The 20,321-nt window shown below is 44.4% G+C and overlaps 1 protein-coding gene across 5 annotated transcripts; it reads left to right on the forward strand.

Moving 5' to 3' along the window:
* Positions 1–1,249: 1,249 nt before the first annotated feature.
* Positions 1,250–19,006, forward strand: LOC120028861 (transmembrane protease serine 4-like). 5 transcript variants are annotated; one of them, XM_038974114.1, is made up of 14 exons: positions 1,407–1,442; positions 1,547–1,673; positions 10,949–11,003; positions 11,165–11,308; positions 11,690–11,872; positions 12,196–12,322; positions 12,437–12,556; positions 13,545–13,588; positions 15,823–15,985; positions 16,360–16,526; positions 16,945–17,040; positions 17,173–17,315; positions 17,527–17,676; positions 17,867–19,006. In XM_038974114.1, exons 4-14 carry the CDS (start codon positions 11,197–11,199, stop codon positions 17,876–17,878), a joined length of 1,317 nt encoding a protein of 438 aa, XP_038830042.1. In that variant the 5' UTR covers positions 1,407–1,442; positions 1,547–1,673; positions 10,949–11,003; positions 11,165–11,196; the 3' UTR covers positions 17,879–19,006. The 5 variants fall into 5 exon arrangements, with proteins under 5 accessions (XP_038830038.1, XP_038830041.1, XP_038830040.1 ...); XM_038974110.1 differs by lacking the exon at positions 1,547–1,673 and having other exon boundaries at positions 1,250–1,442; XM_038974113.1 differs by having other exon boundaries at positions 1,252–1,673.
* The last annotated feature ends 1,315 nt before the right edge of the window (positions 19,007–20,321 follow it).

Genomic DNA, 20,321 nt, shown 5'->3' on the forward strand with positions numbered 1-20,321 from the left:
GCAGGCTCAGGGTCAGGGCAGACAGAGGTCAGTAATCCAGAGCAGAGTCCGGAAGGTACAGAACAGCAGGCAGGCTCAGGGTCAGGGCAGACAGAGGTCAGTAATCCAGATCAGAGTCCGGAAGGTACAGAACAGCAGGCAGGCTCAGGGCAGACAGAGGTCAGTAATCCAGGGCAGTGTCACAAGGTACAGAATGGCAGGCTCAGGGTCAGGGCAGGGAGAGGTCAGTAATCCAGGGCAGTGTCACAAGGTACAGAATGGCAGACAGGCTCAGGGTCAGAGCAGGCAGAGGTCAGTAATCCAGGGCAGTGTCACAAGGTACAGAATGGCAGGCAGGCTCAGGGTCAGGGCAGGGAGAGGTCAGTAATCCAGGGCAGTGTCACAAGGTACAGAATGGCAGGCTCAGGGCAGGGAAAATGGTCAAAACTGGGAAAACTAGAAAACAGGGACTAGAGAGAAAAACAGGAGTACGTGAAAAACGCTGGTAGGCTTGAGGAGACAAGACAAACTGGCGACAGACCAACAGAGAACACAGGTATAAATGCACAGTGGATAATGGGGAAAATGGGCGACACCTGGAGGGGGGTGGAGGTAAGTACCAGACAGTTCTAACAGATCACGGTGTGACACCATGCAACTTATCACGTGGCTTGTCAAGCAAATGTTTACTCCTGCACTTATCTAGGCTTGCCATAACAACAGGGTTGAATACTTATTGACTCTAGACATTTCGGGGGGGGGGGGGCAGAATTCCACTTTGACATTGTGCGGTATTGTATTTAGGCCAGCGACAAAAAAATCCAAATTGAATACATTTTAAATTCTGTCTGTAACACAACAACATGTGTAAAAAGACAAGGCACTGTAGACACACAGCATTTACACAGAACTGATAACTGTTGAATGAGACTATTGAGACAATGTTCCCATCTCTGAGCCCATAGTTACTGATCAATAGTGTTGGCATCGGGGTAGGGGTCTGACTGTTTTCTACATACACCGACACCGGTGCGTATAGAGGGGATACCTTGAGGTGGCGGAGAAAAAGCTTCACAGAGAGTATGAGTATCGTGCATGACCTGCCTGTTATCTATTTTAACCTCGATGTTAGACAATTTAAAATGTTATAAATCCGATTCCGTTTGAAATCGTCATCACAGAGCAGTATTTTCCCTGAACTGTTTCCTTATATCCAATACCTCCAGCACACAGACAGAGGTGGTGTGTAACGTGAGAGTGAGGGGGACACAACACACTGACCAGAAACAAGTCTGAATATGTTTCCCTGGACTCATTCTCAACCATCTAAGCTAAAAAAAAAAACTAAAAAAAAACTGAGAGAGTGAGAGAGAGGTGGGATCGCATAAAAGGAAGGTTGCTCCCTAGGTAGGCCGGCTTGAGCAACACAAACAATGAGAGAGAGAAGGAAGCAGGAAGAAAGGGTAGGTTCTGGCACGTAAAACGTTATATTGAACATTGTAGTCAAAGGGACTGAGGAGGTGTAGAGAAGTGCAAGCATATTCAAAGCTCACTTCTACCTCTGCAGTCTTACTATAAGGATCCAGGTGGACCCCTAAAGACCACCAGGCGAACACTGACTCCAACAACCAGAGACCACCTGATTAGGACTCAGGGTGAAAGACCGACAGGCAATAGTAACTGGTTAACCTCATGTGAGTGACACAATTTGATCATTTAATTCTTAAGATTCTAAGCCGTGGAATGACCATCTTGTTTTAAGATGGTCATGCCATGGATCATTTAGCTATTTGATTTTGAATTGTAGGTATGCAAATATTTATATATATATATATATATATATATATATATATATATATATATATATATATATATATATATAAAGGGGGGTAGGCACAGAACTACCTTCATACTTCCATACATTTTTTAAAGATAGTATCGGTTACCTTCACACTTGTGGGGGTCATGTTATTGACAGTCCCCCCTTTCCATAGAATGGACATGATAATCTGTAGGCCAAAACGTTCGGACACTACAGATGTTTTGTGAGAAGACACATTTTTGGGATGTCTCATGGTCTGACAAACACCTCTGTAGCTCAGCCACCTTCCAGGCAAATGCAGAAGGCTGCCACAGATTGCAGATATTTCTAACGTAAACTGACAGATTTTGATGGGAATTGTTTATGATGTTACTTAGATTGATGCACCGGCACGTCAGTAGACTCTATGGGGTTCAATAAGCAATGTTGTGTTGTGTGTTGTTGTGTATTGCAACCTGGACTCAGGGGTAGACGTAACATAGTAAAATGAAATCCAGGATACTCCAATTATTGTGATATGTTACGTTTCGTATGGTACATATGGTACATCCATTTCGTACGATATGTTACAAATTACAATTCGTATGATATGTTACGATTTGCAATTCGTACAATATTTTATGAATTTCAATTCATATAAAACGTTACGAATTTACAAAATGTATGATATGTTCCGTATTCCAATTTGTGTGGCTGACATTAGCTAGGTGGCTAATGCTAACTTTAGCTAGGTGGCTAATGTTAGCTAGGCTAGGGGTTAGGGTTTAATGTTAAGGTTAGGGTTAATGTTAGCGTTAGGAGTTAGGTTAAATGGTTAAATGGTTAAGGTTAGGCTTTAGGGGAAGGGTTAGTTGCAAAGTAGCTAAAAGTTGTATTTAGCTAAAATGCTAAAGTTGTCCTTGATGAGATTTGAACACAAAACATTTGGGTTGTTAGATGTTTACTTATACACCTACCCATTCACCCCGTCCAACCACCCTACTTTTGTTTTTGCATTAAGTAACCTTCTGTCTCATGTAACCATACCAAACGTAACATATCATACTAATTTGAACATCTCGGATTTACATGTACTATGTTACGTCTAGTCTATGAGACCAGGCTGTGCATTATTGTGCATTTTAGTGTAATTCAATTATGTGGGGGCACCATTGCTTGTGCAGGCTTTATTTTATTTCTAAATGACAGTGTGGAGAGTGAACAATGGCTGCAGAACCTCATGCAGTTTGGCGTGTCAGTTTAACAGAAGCCAGGCCAGGTCAGGAGAGAACTTTGATAAAAATGATCTTCGGTAAGAGGATGGTCAATGTCCATTTTGATTGAGCTTGCACTAAGATTTAAAGATAGTGATTGTGAGATAATCAAGGTTAGGTATTGGGACACTAAAGCAAACGTAATAAATCACTCCACACAACTATAGAGGCCTGAGGGTAACGTTAGTTCAGCAGCGCCAGTCTGGATAATATTTAACCAATCCCAGACAATTTTGTACAGACTATGCTATACTGTCATTGCTGTAGAGACGATTCAAATTCCTCTTTTCCCTCTCTTCCTTCACACTCTCTCTCGCTCTGCATCCCTCACCTCACTCTCTCTGTCTCCCTCCGTTCAGACTCTTTATTTCAGTGTCTGAACTTTTTATCACAGTTGGGTGGCAATAACACGAACAGTTCATGGTGACACTTCGATTGTACTGTACTGTGGAACGGCGTTTTGTTATCTATTGCTGACATATCAACGTCTTATTCAGAAGATATTTTGGTTTGGCGGGGCTCGTTAACGGAGGCGAACTTTGAAGCCAATAGAAAGTTCTCCATTTGCATTACTTCCTTGTTCTGAAGTTGGAAAACAGTAGTGTGATGAGAGGGCCAGGGGTCACAGTGGGGGTCATCATGGATTACAACCGGCTTCTGTTCTCAACAGAGGACCATTCTCTTTTATCCTGTCCTCTCTTTGTCTCTCTCTCTCTCTGACTGTCCGTCTCTCTCGATCACTCTCACATAACCTCTCGGGGAACACGAGACCACCTAGGTTCTGCAAAGTAAACCAGGCAAGTTGCACGTACACAGACTGTTTTGACTGTGTTGATCCCTTGAGTACATTGTAAACCTTTTGTATAGCATGACCACAAAGCCACAGATCTGTATTGAAGTCAGAGTTCATTTGTTACTGCTCGATGTTGTCTAGCAATTCAGCATTGTTCAATGAGGAAACGGGTGGGCTCACAGGGAAGTAAGTTATTGGGTTATGAATCACTTAGAGTAGGCAAGCTGTTAGTTGAAATCAAAGACAAATTGACCTATTGTTGACCATTGACTGGAAGGAAGGACACATTGAGAACCCAGAAGGAAACTGACCGATTATTTACTCCAGTGACACAATTAAAACGTTCCCAGAAATGTCACCCGCGTGCCACACTTAGCCTGAGGGGGGGTGGGATATTATATCAAGCTTTTGGCAATACGATTGTCAAATCCCCTAGTGAGGAGGGTTTTTGAAAAAGAGGAGTTACAGTAGAAACAAGTTTCTGGCCCAAAATATGAATGTGATCACGTATGCATTCCTGGGTTATGAGACATATGTCCTCTGGCTCAGAGAGCATAGTCGGACTGGAACTCCAACTGATTCTACAGACTAATTATTATTCAGTCAAAACAACAGGACAGGACTGGCCCACGCCCTGACCTGAAGGCGACTCACTACACACATCAGGTGCTTGTGTTTGAATGTGTGCGTGCACGTGTGTACGTGTGTGTGGCTTTGTCCGTCTGCCTATGTCTGTTCCTGTGTGTCTGTGCTTATTTGTGTGCGTGCATTTTTTTCATACATTCATGGACGAGAGATAGAGGAACAGAAAAAGAGAGAGATAGCGCCACCAGATCAGTCGAGGTAGTTTGTGTGAGGAGAGAGATAGAGGAAGTACACACGTAGAGAGAGGATAAGGTGTCCTATTACAGATACTAGTTTGGTGTTGTTTAGCGAGCATGGGGCTGGGCCACTCACAACAAATCCCTGTGGATTTCCGCAACACGGATACGCACAGAAACACACCGGCAGTCGCTAATACAGTGGCATACTTTTACAGCAGCAGGGCAAGTTAGGCAGCCTGCAGGACAGATCAAGTTTCACTGCCTGTGAATTGAGGGACAAAGAACAGGGTTTCGAGAGGGCGAGAGAAAAAGATAGAAAGGAAGAGAGAATAACCGTAAGGACCGGCACAGAGTTGTGAGAGGTAAAACTGTAGAGGTAGAGGGAGAGAAGGCACAAGACGAAGGGAAGGGAGACTCTGTTGAAGGGAGATCTACTTGCTCCAAAGAGTGAAGTACACTGCATCCTCTGTACCCTGTGACCTGTGAGTCTGGGCCAGCTGAGAGGGGACTTCAGCACCATGAGTGTGAGTAGCGATGGAGACTACAGTCTGTGAAAATAGGGGATCGGGCTAATCGCCTGTGGAGTAGTATTGATCACCTGTCACTCAGCTCTTACTGTGGACTCGCACAGTGGTGGTTTACGGGTTCACAGGGATGAGCCTTTAGAGAAAACGAAACATATGGGATAACATGGCCATGTGTACCAGTATATAAATGTACGGTCTGTGTGTTTAGTGAACAATTGTTATGTATGCAAATAGTCCCTTGCAAAGCAAAGCGATCCTCAAGTGCATTTTAAAGTATTACCATGTTGACGTTTTAAAGCCTCATTTTGAGGCGACTGTTCTGACAATGTCTAGATTCTTGTGAGATCTATATGTATGAAATAGACATAGATTGGGGTTATTGGGATTGTACACGTCTGTCGTTTTTGTGGTCAGCCTGCAGCATTACGTAGGGCAGACGATGTGCCTTGGTGCCAGAAAGACTAAGTGTTCAGCGATCAGTTCGTGTAAAGAACTGGTGTGCATTTGCGTGTGTTTGCCCATGAGTGCGCATGAATGTGTCTGTGTGTTTGTTGCTGGAGATTAAAACTCACAAGTAACTTCTCTAAAGGCCTTTTTTAATCTCTCACTTTAAAGTACAACCCACAAAGGAGAGAGAGCACCTTTTGATACACCAGGGTGAAACATGCCAAGTGATTTTATCAGTGAAACCTTCTGTGGCCCAGCTCTGCTTCCCAAAGTGCTTCCTCAAATGCAAACTGGGTCTAGTCCCAGTGTTTACTCCACTGCATGGGCCAAATGGGCCAAACTACCTGAGCACACCTTTGTCTTGCTCCCTCACAAGCATATACATCTGCATACATCTGTCTACAGGTCACTTCTATATGTTTAACTTATCCTCTCTCTCGCTCTCTTTTTCTCTCTCTCTCTCTTTATCTCTGTCTTGCTCTGCATATTTCTCTCTCTCTCTCTCTCTCTCTCTCTCTCTCTCTCTCTCTCTCTCTCTCTCTCTCTCTCTCTCTCTCTGCATATTTCTCTCTCTCTCTGGGATTTTATTCCACCACACCTTGTATGCCAACTGTTTGTCAAATTGAATTCTTGCAATGAGGTCATCATTGACATACAGCAGATTGTGTGATTCAGGTTTGGGTTGTACTGTTAGATGTCTTGTTGCAAAGTAGGCGATCCTTCAAGATACACATTTGAGTAAATGAATGGAGAAGGGCCAGCAGTTAGTGATCTCTAGTTTATATGTGGTCTACAAATCACTAGGAGTCTCTGTTTTCAATAGTTTCCTATGTGATGTATATTTCTGGTCACCTTTGATGAAACATTGCAGGCATTTATGTTCTGTTTGGTACTGGGCAGTCAGCTGTCAGCTCCAAGATGTGCATAGTCACATGTCAAGTTGAACTGGCTCACCCTCCTCTTCTCCCACCTCTGTAGTCTACCGTCCATTCTTTCTTTCTCTCCTTTCTGCTCGCTCTTTGTAACCATATTTCCTGGTCACATAGCCTGCTGATGTTCACCTAGATTAGTTTATGTTTACAGTACATCTACGTGGAGAGTTCCACCAACCAGCAGCGTCTCTATGACTCATGCAAATCATAAAAGATTTTGAATGACACACTCGCGCGTCTCTGTGCGTTTGAGTGTGTCATTCAAATCAACATTTACATACGGTCCGTGTGCACAGGCATGCAATCCGTGTTGTGTTTAATGCTAATCTTATGGGACCGATCTGTTTCACTTATCTGCCGTTGTCTTTCAACACTTTTCCTAAATGAGCAAGCATTTTCCTTAATGAGAGACTGGTATCATACCCTGTAGCCGTCCAAATTATTTTATATAATGGAGGATTATACAGTAAATTAATTAAATATCAATATGAAATTAGCTTAATGGGGAAAAATGTGTATCTCTGGTCTTACTGTTGTGTTACATGTGGAAGCACTCCAAGGCAAATTGAACGCAAACCCATGTCTAGCAGTTACTTCATCTGAGGCTTTGACATAGGACGCTTACAGTCAGGCAAAGTGTGTCCGCCTCTCTGACACACATATCCCCCCCCATTTTGTTACGTTACAGCCTTCTTCTAAAATGGATTAAAAAATATATATAATCCCATCAAACTACACACAATACCCCGTAATGACAAAGCAAAAAAACGGGTTTTTAGAAATGTTTGCAAACGTATAAAACATTTAAAACAGAAATACCTTACTTTGCTATGGGACTCTATATTGAGCTCAGGTGCATCCTGTTTCCATTGATCATCCTTGAGATGTTCCTACAACTTGATTGGAGTCCACCTGTGGTCAATTAAATTGATTGGACATGATTTGGAAAGGCACACACCAGTCTATATAAGGTCCCAAAGTTTACAGTGCATGTCAGAGCAAAAACCAAGCCATGTGGTCAAAGGAATTGTCCGTAGAGCTCCGAGACAGGATTGTGTTGTGGCACCAATCTGGTGAAGGGTACCAAAAAATGTCTGCAGCATTGAAGGTCCCCAAGAACACAGTGGACTCCATCATTCTAAAATTATGTTTGGAACCAACAAGACTCTTCCTGGAGCTGGCCACCCGGCCAAACTGAGCAATTGGGGGAGAAGGGCCTTGGTCAGAGAAGTGACCAAGAACGCGATGGTCACAATGAAAGAGCTCCAGAGTTCCTCTGTGGAGATGGGAGAACCTTCCAGTAGGACAACCATCTCTGCAGCACTCCACCAATCAGGCCTTTATGGTAGAGTGGCCAGACGGAAGCCACTCCTTGGAGTTTAGGCACCTAAAGGACTCTCAGACCATGAGAAACAATATTCTCTGGTGTGATGAAATCAAGATTGGAGGAAAATTGGCACCATCCCTATGGTGAAGCATGGTGCTGGCAGCATCATGCTGTGGGGATGTTTTTTTTGCAGCAGGGACTGGGAGACTAGTCAGGATCGAGAGAAAGATGAACGGAGCAAAGTACAGAGGGATCATTGATGAAAGCCTGGTCCACAGCTCACAGGACCTCAGACTGGGGCAAAGGTTCATTTTCCAACAGGACAACGACCCTAAGCACACAGCCAAGACAACGCAGGAGTGGCTTCTGGACAAGTCTCTGAATGTCCTTGAGTGGCCCAGCCAGAGCCCGGATTTGAATCCGATCAAACATCTCTGGAAAGACCTGAAAATAGCTTTGCACCGACACTTCCCATCTAACCTGACATAGCTTGAGTATGTCTGCAGAGACGAATGGGAGAAACTCCCCAAATACAGGTGTGGCAAGCTTGTAGCGTCATACCCAAGAAGACTCAAGACTGCAATCGCACAACACCTTTACTATGAAGCCCCTAAATAAGAACTGGTGCAACCAATTACCTTCAGTAGTCACATAATTAGTTAAATAAAGTCCACATTTGTGCAATCTAAGTGTCACATGATCTCTCACATGATCTCAGTATATATATACACCTGTTCTGAAAGGCCCCAAAGTCTGAAACACCACTAAGCAAGGGCCACCACCAAGCAAGCGGCACCATGAAGACCAAGGAGCTCTCCAAACAGGTCAGGGACAAAGTTGTGGAGAAGTACAGATCAGGGTTGGGTTATAAAAAAATATCTGAAACTTTGAACATCCCACAGAGCACCATTAAATCCATTAATATAAAATAGAAAGAATAGGGCACCACAACAAACCTGCCAAGAGAGGGCCGCCCACCAAAATTCACAGACCAGGCAAGGAGGGAATTAATCAGAGAGGCAACAAAGAGACCAAAGATACCCTGAACGAGCTGCAAAGCTCCACAGCGGAGATTGGAGTACCTTTCCATAGGACCACTTTAAGCCGTACACTCCACAGAGCTGGGCTTTACGGAAGAGTGGGCAGAAAAAAAATAAGCAAACATGTTTGGTGTTTGCCAAAGGCATGTATATGGAAGACAGTACTCTGGTCAGAAGAGACTAAATGTGAGCTTTTTAGCAATCTAGGAAAATGCTATGTCTGGTGCAAACCCAACACCTCTCATCACCCCGAGAACCCCATCCCCATAGTGAAGCAAGTTGTGGGGATGTCTTTCATCGGTAGGGACTGGGAAACTGGTCAGAATTGAAGGAATGATGGATGGCGCTAAATACAGGGAAATTCTTGAGGGAAACCTGTTTCCAGAGATTTGAGACTGGGACGGAGGTTCACCTTCCAGCAGGACAATGACACTAAGCATACTGCTAAAGCAACACTCGAGTGGTTTAAGGGGAAACATTTAAATGTCTTGGAATGGCCTAGTCAAAGCCCAGACCTCAAACCTATTGAGAATCTGTGTTATGACTTAAAGAATGCTGTACACCAGCAGAACCCATCCATCTTGAAGGAGCTGGAGCAGTTTTGCCTTGAAGAATGGGCAAAAATCCCAGTGGCTAGATGTTCCAAGCTTATAGAGACATACCCCAAGAGACTTGCAGCTGTAATTGCTGCAAAAGGTGGCTCTACAAAGTATTGACTTTGGGGGAGTGAATAGTTATGCACGCTCAAGTTTTCAATTTTTTTTGGTCATATTTCTTGTTTGCTTCGCAATAAAAAATATGTTGCATCTTCAAAGTGGTAGACATGTTGTGTAAATCAAATGATACAACCCCCCAAAAAATCAATTTTAATTCCAGGTTGTAAGGCAACAAAATAAGAGAATGCCAAGGGGGGTGAATATTTCGCAAGCCACTGTACCAATAAAAAAAGCTAGAAAAACTAAAAGAAGTATTTTTGGATTTGGGGTTTAATGGTATAATCTGTAAACAAAAGCACAGAACTTTAAATACAGAAGACCAGCAGCAGTTAAGCACTGTGTTTACCCAGCCACTAAGAGCCCTGTCCCTCCCTATAGCAACCACCTTCCTTGTCCCTCCGCCAGTATGACCCTCCATATCTGCGGGGTGGTGTATTGTATGGGGGGGGGGGCGTCCATATTAGGACAGCCTCTCAGCAGGACTTGGGTTCGCTGTTGCTCAGCGTGTCAGGAAGGACCAGATGACAGTCCGTAGACTGTACACATAGTGTATTAGTCTGGTGACAGATTTGTGCCGCCAGTTGGAGAGATCGGACAAAACAGACAGTACTGTAGATACCTAACAGACTGCTTGAGAGGCTTGTCACTGGTATTTTGGGATGTTGTTGCTTTCGGATCGTGCCGGTTGTTTCACCAGTCAGCAGGTTTCATACACCGAGGCAATGACCTATGACTCATGACAGTTATGATGGCAGGTAGTTGCGTTTCTGTACAACTGAACAATTCTATAATCATGAACACAATGTCATATAGAGAACAGTTAACCAAGTGTATATTCTATAACACAATATATTTGTAAAGCTGGGGCAGAACTGTCAATTACATAACTTGAATTAAGTCATGTATAGCTTGACTCATTATATTACTGTGTATATAACATGCTCCACGATTTAAGATCTATTGCCCTTAAATGGAGTGGAATCGAACAGCGTAAAGCAACTACATACAGAGCAGAGAACCACACCTGAGCCTGTGTCATATGACTGTCTCTGTCTCTGTGTCGGACCGGGCCTTGGAATTGTGCCCACAGCACTAGGAGTGACAGTCAAAACACAACTTTGTGATGGGAGGCACACTGTGTTTCGTGTGTGTGCTCCTGATCCAATCTGTCATGCCTCCCCTTCTCTCGACCCTAGAACCTCACACTCGTACACACTGTCACTCATTCTGCACTGAGCACAGTAAGACCCCCTTTGTCTCATTCACTCTCCTCTCTCTCTCTCTCCAGACTGACACCTGGCTCGCTGAAGAAGGCAATAGACCATTAAATCCTAGACAACAAGGTAAGCCATTGTTGTGGAATTGATACATTTTGAAATGATATTGCACAAGAATGGAATAATATGCAATGTCATACTGTCCAATTATGCTTTAGTTGCACGTGTCTACGTTTGAAATAGCTACAAAATGCTGATTGCTCTGTCTCTATCTTCCTCTCTCTCAGTTGTAGTGCGGCCTGGTCGAAAAAGAACACTCATGACGGCTCCGAACTCCCAGAAAGGGAAGTCCTCGTCGAGGAAGAGGGTCCTGATCACCGTGTTGATGGTACTGGTAATGCTGGGGATCCTGGCCACGGCTGGCTACTTCAGTGAGTCCAGCTTCAACACCCATCATATCTGCATCCCAAACGGCACGCTACTCCCTACGTAGTGCACTACTTTTTGAACAGCGCCCATAGGGATCGAGAGTAGCACAGTCAAAAGTAGTGCAATATGTAGAGAATAGGGTGCCGTTTGGGACGCAAGCCCACCTCTGCACCCTCTCCTAACCTTCGCTAACACAAGACATACTAGTACTTCTCCCCCCCTGTGCAAATGCTCAATGATTCACAATCAAACAGTAGCAACCTTATACAATTTGATTCCACAAAACTTGTGTGAATGATTCATTTCAGTCGCCAAACCATATTATTTCAAGAACCTGTCTCTGTCTCTGAACCTGTCTCTGTCCCTGTCTCTGAACTTGTCAGACCCTGTACTCTCTCCTCCTTTCACCCCAGTCGCGCAGCTGGTCAACAGTAAGTTCTTCTTCTGCTCCCGGTCGGTGAAGTTCATTCCCCTGGACAAAGCGTGTGATGGGATGGCGGACTGTTCAGGAGGAGAGGACGAGCTCACCTGTGTGACCAACATGACGGTCAACACTACCTTTCCAGGTAAACACACACACATACACATGCACAAACACACAAGCATGCATACATATACAAACACACACGGACAGGTACTCACACACACCACTCCATCTATACATCTTTATACATCTGTCTCTGTGTCACTTCTATATGGTTCCTCTCATTCTTTTCTCTCTCTCTCTCTCTCTCTCTCTCTCTCTCTCTCTCTCTCTCTCTCTCTCTCTCTCTCTCTCTCTCTCTCTCTCTCTCTCTCTCTCTCTCTCTCTCTCTCTCTCTCTCTCTCTCTCTCTCTCTCTCTCTCTCTCTCTCTCTCTCTCTCTCTCTCTCTCTCTCTCTCTGTGCAGTACGTCTGGTCTCTGAGCAGAGTGTTCTCCAGATCTACAGTGACGGGACAGGATGGAGGAGTGTGTGTAGTGAGGACTGGACCCAGCAGCACACAGAGAAAGCCTGTCAGCAGCTGGGCTACACCTAGTGGGTCTCCTCCCTCCATAACTCACTCACTGCTCACCGAGCAACCCTTTTTTACATGATCAGTATCTCTTAAATGTCTTTAAAATGTCTCTCCGTCTCCACTCGTTCCCACAGTAAACCCGTCAGTAGTACCATCTCAGTGAGGAACTTGTCCTCGTCCCTGAAGACAGGACCGTTCTCAGGGGTCAGGGTCGCAGCCGAAACCACCCCCATTTACCAGACTGTCATTGACCGGTAAGCATTAGGAGATGGGTCGTAATTGAGCCTGTTACCGTGGTGTGACTCTACAGTGTTCCGACGTTCACTCGGACACTTTCCAGCTGTGACATTTAGTTTCAACAGAAAGGAGAACGGATCAGTAAAAATATACACAGTTCCTTGGTATGAAATACGGTTGGATAATTATCTTCATCAGTGCAGTAAATGGAGATTTGAAACAGGTCTAAATGAATGTTCCCCACTTTGCGTACTTCTGTCTGTACTTCTCTTATGGTACTTGTCTTATTTTCGCCAGGTCATAATTGTAAACAGTCATTTGTTCTTTATTGAACTGCCTTGTAAAATAAAAGTTAAATAAAAAGTAAATGACTATATTGACCATGCAGTTATGTCTGCATCACTGTTACACTGTTCACTATTCAGTGTTTGAGTTTGTGTTGGTTTGCTCCCATCCCACTGCCACTGTTTGTAGGAAGATGGCTGTGTAGGCTCAGGCAATTGTGACATGCCAAATAGAATGCTTGAATGCCACTCATGACATATGGGATGGCACCACCCTGTCTGTTTACTCTAAAACACCCAAAGGAACTGGAAAAACAGGTCCTCTTTTTTCTTTCCTCCTTTTCTTGTCTCTCTCTACTTGTGATGCGTACAACTGCATCGTTGTTACGTGTACTCCCTCTCCGACTCCCAGCGTACACGTTACAGTCATCTCTCTCTCTCTCTTTCTCTCTCGATGTGTGTCTCTGACTATGCAATACTCTCTGTTTTTCTGACACAAACAATTTAGGAGTTTCTGTTCTTTCCCCATCCTTGTTTCTGTAATTAGAGGAAACAAGAAGTACGAGTATGTTATGTCTGACTGACACTAAACCGACACTGAAGATTAACTCTGGAATCTTACTCAATGTCTACCTATGATGTTTGGTCATTGTGTTTTGAATGTGTCTCTATGCACACCACATGTACTGTGTGTTGAATTCCCCTCTCTGTCTGATTGCAGCCAGGTGTGTAACTCAGGATCCGTGATCTCCCTGACCTGCTCCGGTAAGCCTTGCCTCTGCCTCTGATACCCAGCCTCACACTGCAGTGCTTTCGGAAAGTAGTCAGACCCTTTGACTTTATGTTACGTTACAGCAAGGGTGGGCAATTCCTGTCCTCGAGCGCCTGATTGGTGCCACAGTTTTGCCCCAGCTCACACACCTGACTCCAATAATCACCTAATCAGGAGCTTCAGTTTAGAATGCAATTTGATTCATCAGCTGGGTTTGCTAGGGATGGAGGAAAAAGTGACACCTCTCAGGCCCTCGAGGACTGGAGTTGACCACCCCTGGGTTACAGCAATATTCTAAAATGGATTGAATAAAATAATTCCTCAACAATCTACACACAATACTCCATAACGACAAAGTGAAAACAGGTTTGTAGCCATTTTTGCACATTTATTGAAAATAAAAAGCAAATACCTTATTTACATAAGTATTCAGACCCTTAGGCTATGAGACTGAAAATGGAGTTCAGGTGCATCCTGTTTCACTTGTGGTAAATTCAATTGATTGGACATGATTTGGAAAGGCACACACCTGTCTATACAAGGTCCCACAGTTGACAGTGCATGTCAGAGCAAAAACTAAACCACGAGGTTGAAGGAATTGTCCATAGAACTCGGAGACAGGATTGTGTCGGGACACAGATCTGGGGAAGGGTACCAAGGAATTTCTGCAACATTGAAGGTCCCCAGGAACACAGTGGCCTCCATCATTCTTAAATGGAAGAAAATTGGAACCACCAAGACTCTTCCTGGAGCTGGCCGCCTGGACAAACTGAGACATCAGGGGAGAAGGGCCTTGGTCAGAGAGATCACCAAGAAGCCGATGGTCGCTCTGACAGAGCTCCAGAGTTCCTCTGTGGAGATGGTGGAACCTTCCAGTAGGACAACAATCTCTGCAGCATTTCACCAATCAGGCCTTTATGGTAGAGTGACCAGATGGAAGCCACTCCTCAGTAAAAGGCACATCACATCGCTCTTGGAGTTTGCCAGAAGGCACCTAAAGGACTCTCAGACCATGGAAAAACAATTCTCTGGTCTGATGAAGCCAAAGTTGAACTCTTTGGACTGATTTCCAAGCGACACATCTGGAGGAAACCTGGCACCATTCCTACAGTCAAACATGGCGGTGGCAGCATCATGCTGTGGGGATGTTTTTCAGCGGCGGGGACTGGGAGACTAGTCAGGATTGAGGAAAAGATGAACGGAGAAAAGTACAGAGATCCTTGATGAAAACCTGGTCCAGAGTTCTCAGGACCTCAGACTGGGGTGAAGGTTCACCGTCCAACGGGACAACGACCCTAAGCACACAGCCAATATAACGCAGGAGTGGCTTCAGGACAAGTCTCTGAATGTCCTTGAGTGGCCCAGCCAGAGCCCGGACTTGAACCCGATCAAACATCTCTGGAGAGACCTGAAAATATTTGTGCAGCAATTCTCCCCATCTTATCTGACAGAGCTTGAGAGGATCTGCAGTGAAGAATGGGAGAAACTCCCCAAATACAGGTGTGCCAAGGTTGTAGAGTCATACCCAAGGAGACTCGAGGATAATTGCTGCCAATGGTGTTTCAACAAAGTACTGAGTAAAGGGTCTGAATACTTCTGTAAATGTGAAATTTCAGTTTTTTATTTGTAATACATTTGTAAAAAAAATTTTTTTGCTTTGTCATTATGGGATATTGTGTGAAATGATATGAAAATAAACTATTTAATCCATTTTAGAATGAGGCTGTAACGTAACAAAATGTGGAAAAAGTCAAGGGGTCTGAATACTTTCCGAATGCACTTTATGTCACCTTCCTCTCCCACTTTACTGGACTCCCCCACTCTTTCCACCCGACTGGTCATTTGGAAAAGACTTGAGTGATATTCATCATCCAAGTTGTGTTGAGTTGTACAAGAGATCGCGACAGAAAGACTGAGACACAGAGACAGACAGATGGGTTCGGACTACAATCTCCATCTCTGACAGTGATGGAGAGTGCAGGCAAACATGACAGTATCCAGGCAACAAGCCACTTTGTAAAGGGTCAGTGCTAGATTGAGTGTGTTACTTAACTGACAGGTAGCAACGCTAACTGCCAAAGTTCTAATTTGCGTTTTACCCCACTGCTAATTCTATATTTTCTCGCCAAACTACCTTCGCGTAAAAGGCAACTCCTGTGATGCTACCTTTAGTACTTTACAAAACTCTTCAGTGGACTAAACGGTCTTTCCCCTGTGTGTGTGTCAGACTGTGGAGAGCGGGGGCGATCGGACCGTATCGTGGGGGGTGTGGATGCGTCTATAGAAGAGTGGCCGTGGCAGGTGAGCCTGCAGCAGAACGGACAACACACCTGTGGAGGGTCACTGGTGTCACCAGGCTGGGTCATCACAGCAGCGCACTGCTTCTCTGGGTCAGTACCACTGGACACCCAATAGGGTGGCGGGTAGCCTAGCGGTTAAGAGCGTTGGGCAAGTAACTGGAAAGCTGCTGGTTCGAATCCCCGAGCCAACTAGGTGAAACATTTGTTGATGTGCCCTTGAGCAAGGCACTTAACCCTAATTGCTGTCTGCTAAATTACACAAATGTAAAATCATATACACTGTAGAATGTGTGCGTGTCTACTCTGGATATCTACAGCTAGCTTAACCAGACATAAACGATTTAACTTTGACCATCCAATGTGGAAACTCCCATAAAGTATGCAATCGTATACTATGCTTAAGCATCTAGAGACAGAGGTCCTGCTGCTAACCTCTGTACCTCTTACCTCTCCTGGTCCTACAGTAGTAAGAAAGAGCTGAGTCGCTGGCAGGTGGTGTCTGGGAGGACCTACATGGGCACCCTGGGAGGCTCGTATGTAGACAGGATCATACTGAACGGACGCTACAACGCAGCCCGCAATGACTACGACCTGGCCATGATGAGGCTGACCAAACCCATCACTGTAGGAGGTATGTCACTTGCCCGACGCGACGTTTAAGGGATGCACAGACTGTGGTACTGAATTTGCTGGACAGTTCCAGGTTTCTCAAAGGCTAGACATAACAAATGCCCCACATCCACCTATTCTGGTTTTAAATATACTTACCATGAAGAACATTTCTCAGCACTCTCAAAAATGAATGCTAAAAGCACTACATATCGATATGGAAAAATCTACTTGTGAAAGCAGTTCGATTCCAGGAAGAGAGAATGCATTCATGGTAGATTCTGACCTCTAGTGGCCAATTTATCAAACTGTCAATTTCAATGAGTCTTGCAACATGGGCCATCCCTCTAGGGAAATACTGTATATTTATTGTAATGAGAGTAGGCTGTGATTTATTTATGAAGAAGTACATGTCATTAACGTTCTGTTTCCTCCACCAGACTCTCGTCGGCCCGTGTGTTTGCCCCCTAAGAACCTGGGCCTGAAGGCAGGAGACATTATGACGGTGACAGGCTGGGGCTACCTGGAGGAGAAGGGTGAGCACACAGCAAACAAAACTTGCCTTTCTCTCACCCTCGTCACAAGCACATGTACTCAAAATGATTCTCACAGAATGTCATTAATAGTCACTTTCTTCTCTTCTCCTTCTCATCCCACTGTCACCTCAGGTAAAGTGTCTCCTGGCCTCCAGAAGGCTACCCTTCCCCTTATAGACAGTGATCAGTGCTCCAGTCCCACTGTCTACGGTTCCTCAATTACTCCCAGGATGCTTTGCGCTGGTTACCTGAAGGGCAAAGTGGACGCATGTCAGGTAAGAAGTGGAATGTTTGCTTTGAGAAAAACAGAAGAGAAACTAAGATAGATTTTGGCGTGAGTACGCTCAACGACTCGCCCTGTAAGAAATCAAAACGGGAAGACCTTATGACACTCTATAGAGTATCCACCCTCAACTTTGGCAGTTGCCATATGTGTATAGTGCATAATTCCGGTGTACCTTATGCAATTGTTGGGTCGTGTTGTAGGGAGACAGTGGTGGTCCTCTTGTGTACCTGTCAGAACAATGGCAGCTGGTGGGGGTGGTGAGCTGGGGGGTCGGCTGTGCCAGAGAGGGTCGACCAGGGGTCTACTGTAACGTGGACGATATGCTCAACTGGATCCACACTGTCATGGAGGTATGTATGTATATATGTCTGCTCACACAGGAGAGGCAAGGAACTAGTGCATTTTAATAGTGTTTCTTTGCACTTTGTTCTATGTAAAGTCTAGATGAGGTATGCTGCTGCCCTGGAAATGAAGACGAATAATAGTGTCTTTTACACAATGTAATGGTTTGATGTGTACTTGTGTACTTTATTGTTCTAGAAAAACCCTTGAAGCCTCAAACCATGACCAAGATGCTCTATTGCTTTGGGCTCCCTGATTTCAGCGGATCTACGTAGAGCTCATGGGAATAGAAGAGGAATCCTCTTCAAAGTGCAATTTAAAACCCCTACAACAATACATAACTCAAACCAACACACACACACATGCCCGCACTATCAGATATGCACAAAAGTGCACGGACGCAAACACACACGGACACACACAACACTCCTTCTTTACTACAGGTTATTCACGGTGTGGCTTGTGCCATTTTTAGGTATCTCAGGGGCCACTAACGTGGCAGTGTAAAACGGTCGCTTAAGAAGACAGTCGGTCTGGGCCCCCGTCCCATATGGCACCCTATTGCCTTTTAAAGTGCACGATTTTTGATCAGAACCCTGCGGGTGAAAGTGGTGCACTATCAAGGGAATAGGGGGCCATTTGGGACGAAGCCTGGGCTTTTCACATGGCTGAGCACTTGAGACAGGACTCTCACCAAGTGCCTCTGTCGTCTTTTCTGTCAATGAGGTTGCGAGAAGACAGCCATGCACGCTGTGCCTGACCACGTTTATAAATGTAACGTGGTAATGTGACCACGTCTTCACGTGGGTATTGAAACGCACTGCACAATGTTCAACATGTTCACCCAACTGTCCATGGGTGAAATGTCTTCATGAAAATATATGTAGGTAAAGTTTATGTGCCATGCAGTTGAAAATTGCATTTTTACCAAATGTTAAATGAGTATGGTGCTGTGACGTGACGTGAACCTCAATGGAGGGGTTATTAGTCTCCTCGAAATACCGTGCTGTAGATCCCATCGTGGATTCACTTGTGCACTTTCAGGTGGTCAGACCTATTCACAGTGTGCCAATAGATTTCCAGTGTGCAATTGGAATAATCCCTACAATATGCACATGTGCAAGGTTCTGATTAATGACGTGTGTTTTTTTAAGATATTGTGATTTCCTTTCTTTGTATAGAGATTTCCTTTCTTTGTATAGCTGTACATATTGTATACGACGCAGAAGTTGTTGTCTGTGTAAGATCAGAATGTCTGTCTTGCACGTGTTGTTGGTATGTTTTATAAAGGGATGCCTGTGTTAAATAAATGATCAGATTGGGATGAACTTTGAGTAATTGGATGTCTCGGAAGTGTGTGATTGTAATGCCTAAACCCTGTATTCATGACATGTAAGCCTGAGTCATCCTGTTGGCTATATGGGGAAGTTACAAGACAGTAGTGCCAGTAAAGTTACTCCACAGCCTCAGCAACAGACAGACACAAATACTACAATAACTCCTTTTATGCAAACCTTTATTTCATATATATATATATGTATACTTGTTTTCTACAATCCAGAGAAAAAAACGATTGAAGTGCATAGTTATGAGAGGGGAGAATGTGGGACATTATTACAGAGACATATTAAGAGGAGTTGCACATTAAACGAAGCATCGTGTTGGAGACCGAGGGAGTTGAGTTGGGTCAGCCATCGACTGCCTCACAGTAAGTGGGTGAGTATGTTTGGTGGGTAAGAGGGCGAGCTGTTTTCTTCAGCACGAGCCACATTAGCCCTCATACTCAGCTTGGGCTTGACAGTGGTCGTTACAATTTAGCAAGACATTACGGAAGTACAGCACTCTTTAACCCCAATAACAAATAGCAAATGTAGTGTACTTAGTCATCAGTTAGGATGATATTGCCACTTGAGTCCATTCAAGCCTGGCCGTGTAGTGACTACTACCCACAGACAGTAACGCCGTGGGTGAGGCCAGTGAGGGAGTGAAAACAGCTCCTCCTCAGAACCCTGGACAGCTCCTTGGAGTAGAGGATGATGGGTAAAAACTGTGTACACCTATAGGTGTGTGTTGTGATTCTACAGGCAGTAACCTGGCTACCTGTGAGCTCAGAGTAAAAGTCATATCTATTTAAGTAAGGAGTAAACTGTGCTGTGGGTAGCTTGAGTTGGCTACAAATGCACATTGTAGTAAGGATTCAAATATATACTTATTTTGCTTGTTTGTTTCACTTGGCCTCGGTGGGCTAAAACAGCGCACAACTGAGCCCATAGAAAAGGTGTTTTAAAATGCAGTTTGGCCAGGGGACCTGTACCGTTCTGTACAGTATACTGCAGGTTGGAACAGTGGGTGTTCTCTGCACTGGAATGTGGGAAGCAGAGAGCAGACTTCACAAACTCTTGGCTTGGCAGTGTGAGTAGGAGTCGCTCCGGCAGTGGGCCACAGGAAACCCATATTAGTATCAAATCAGATGATTCTTACATCTACTATATACGAAGCAGACAATGTTAGGACTGAGTGGATATATTTCTATTTCTGTCCCCTGACTGTCATTGTCGATCTTTATATTGGATAAATATACCTTGTGGCAATGTAATCTACAATGCTTTGGTAGAAATTGGTTCTTGTTTGAGTTGCAGAACATTCACATGAC

Source organism: Salvelinus namaycush, chromosome 34 (genome assembly GCF_016432855.1).
Source record: "Salvelinus namaycush isolate Seneca chromosome 34, SaNama_1.0, whole genome shotgun sequence".
In the NCBI taxonomy this organism is placed as follows: Eukaryota; Metazoa; Chordata; class Actinopteri; order Salmoniformes; family Salmonidae; genus Salvelinus; species Salvelinus namaycush.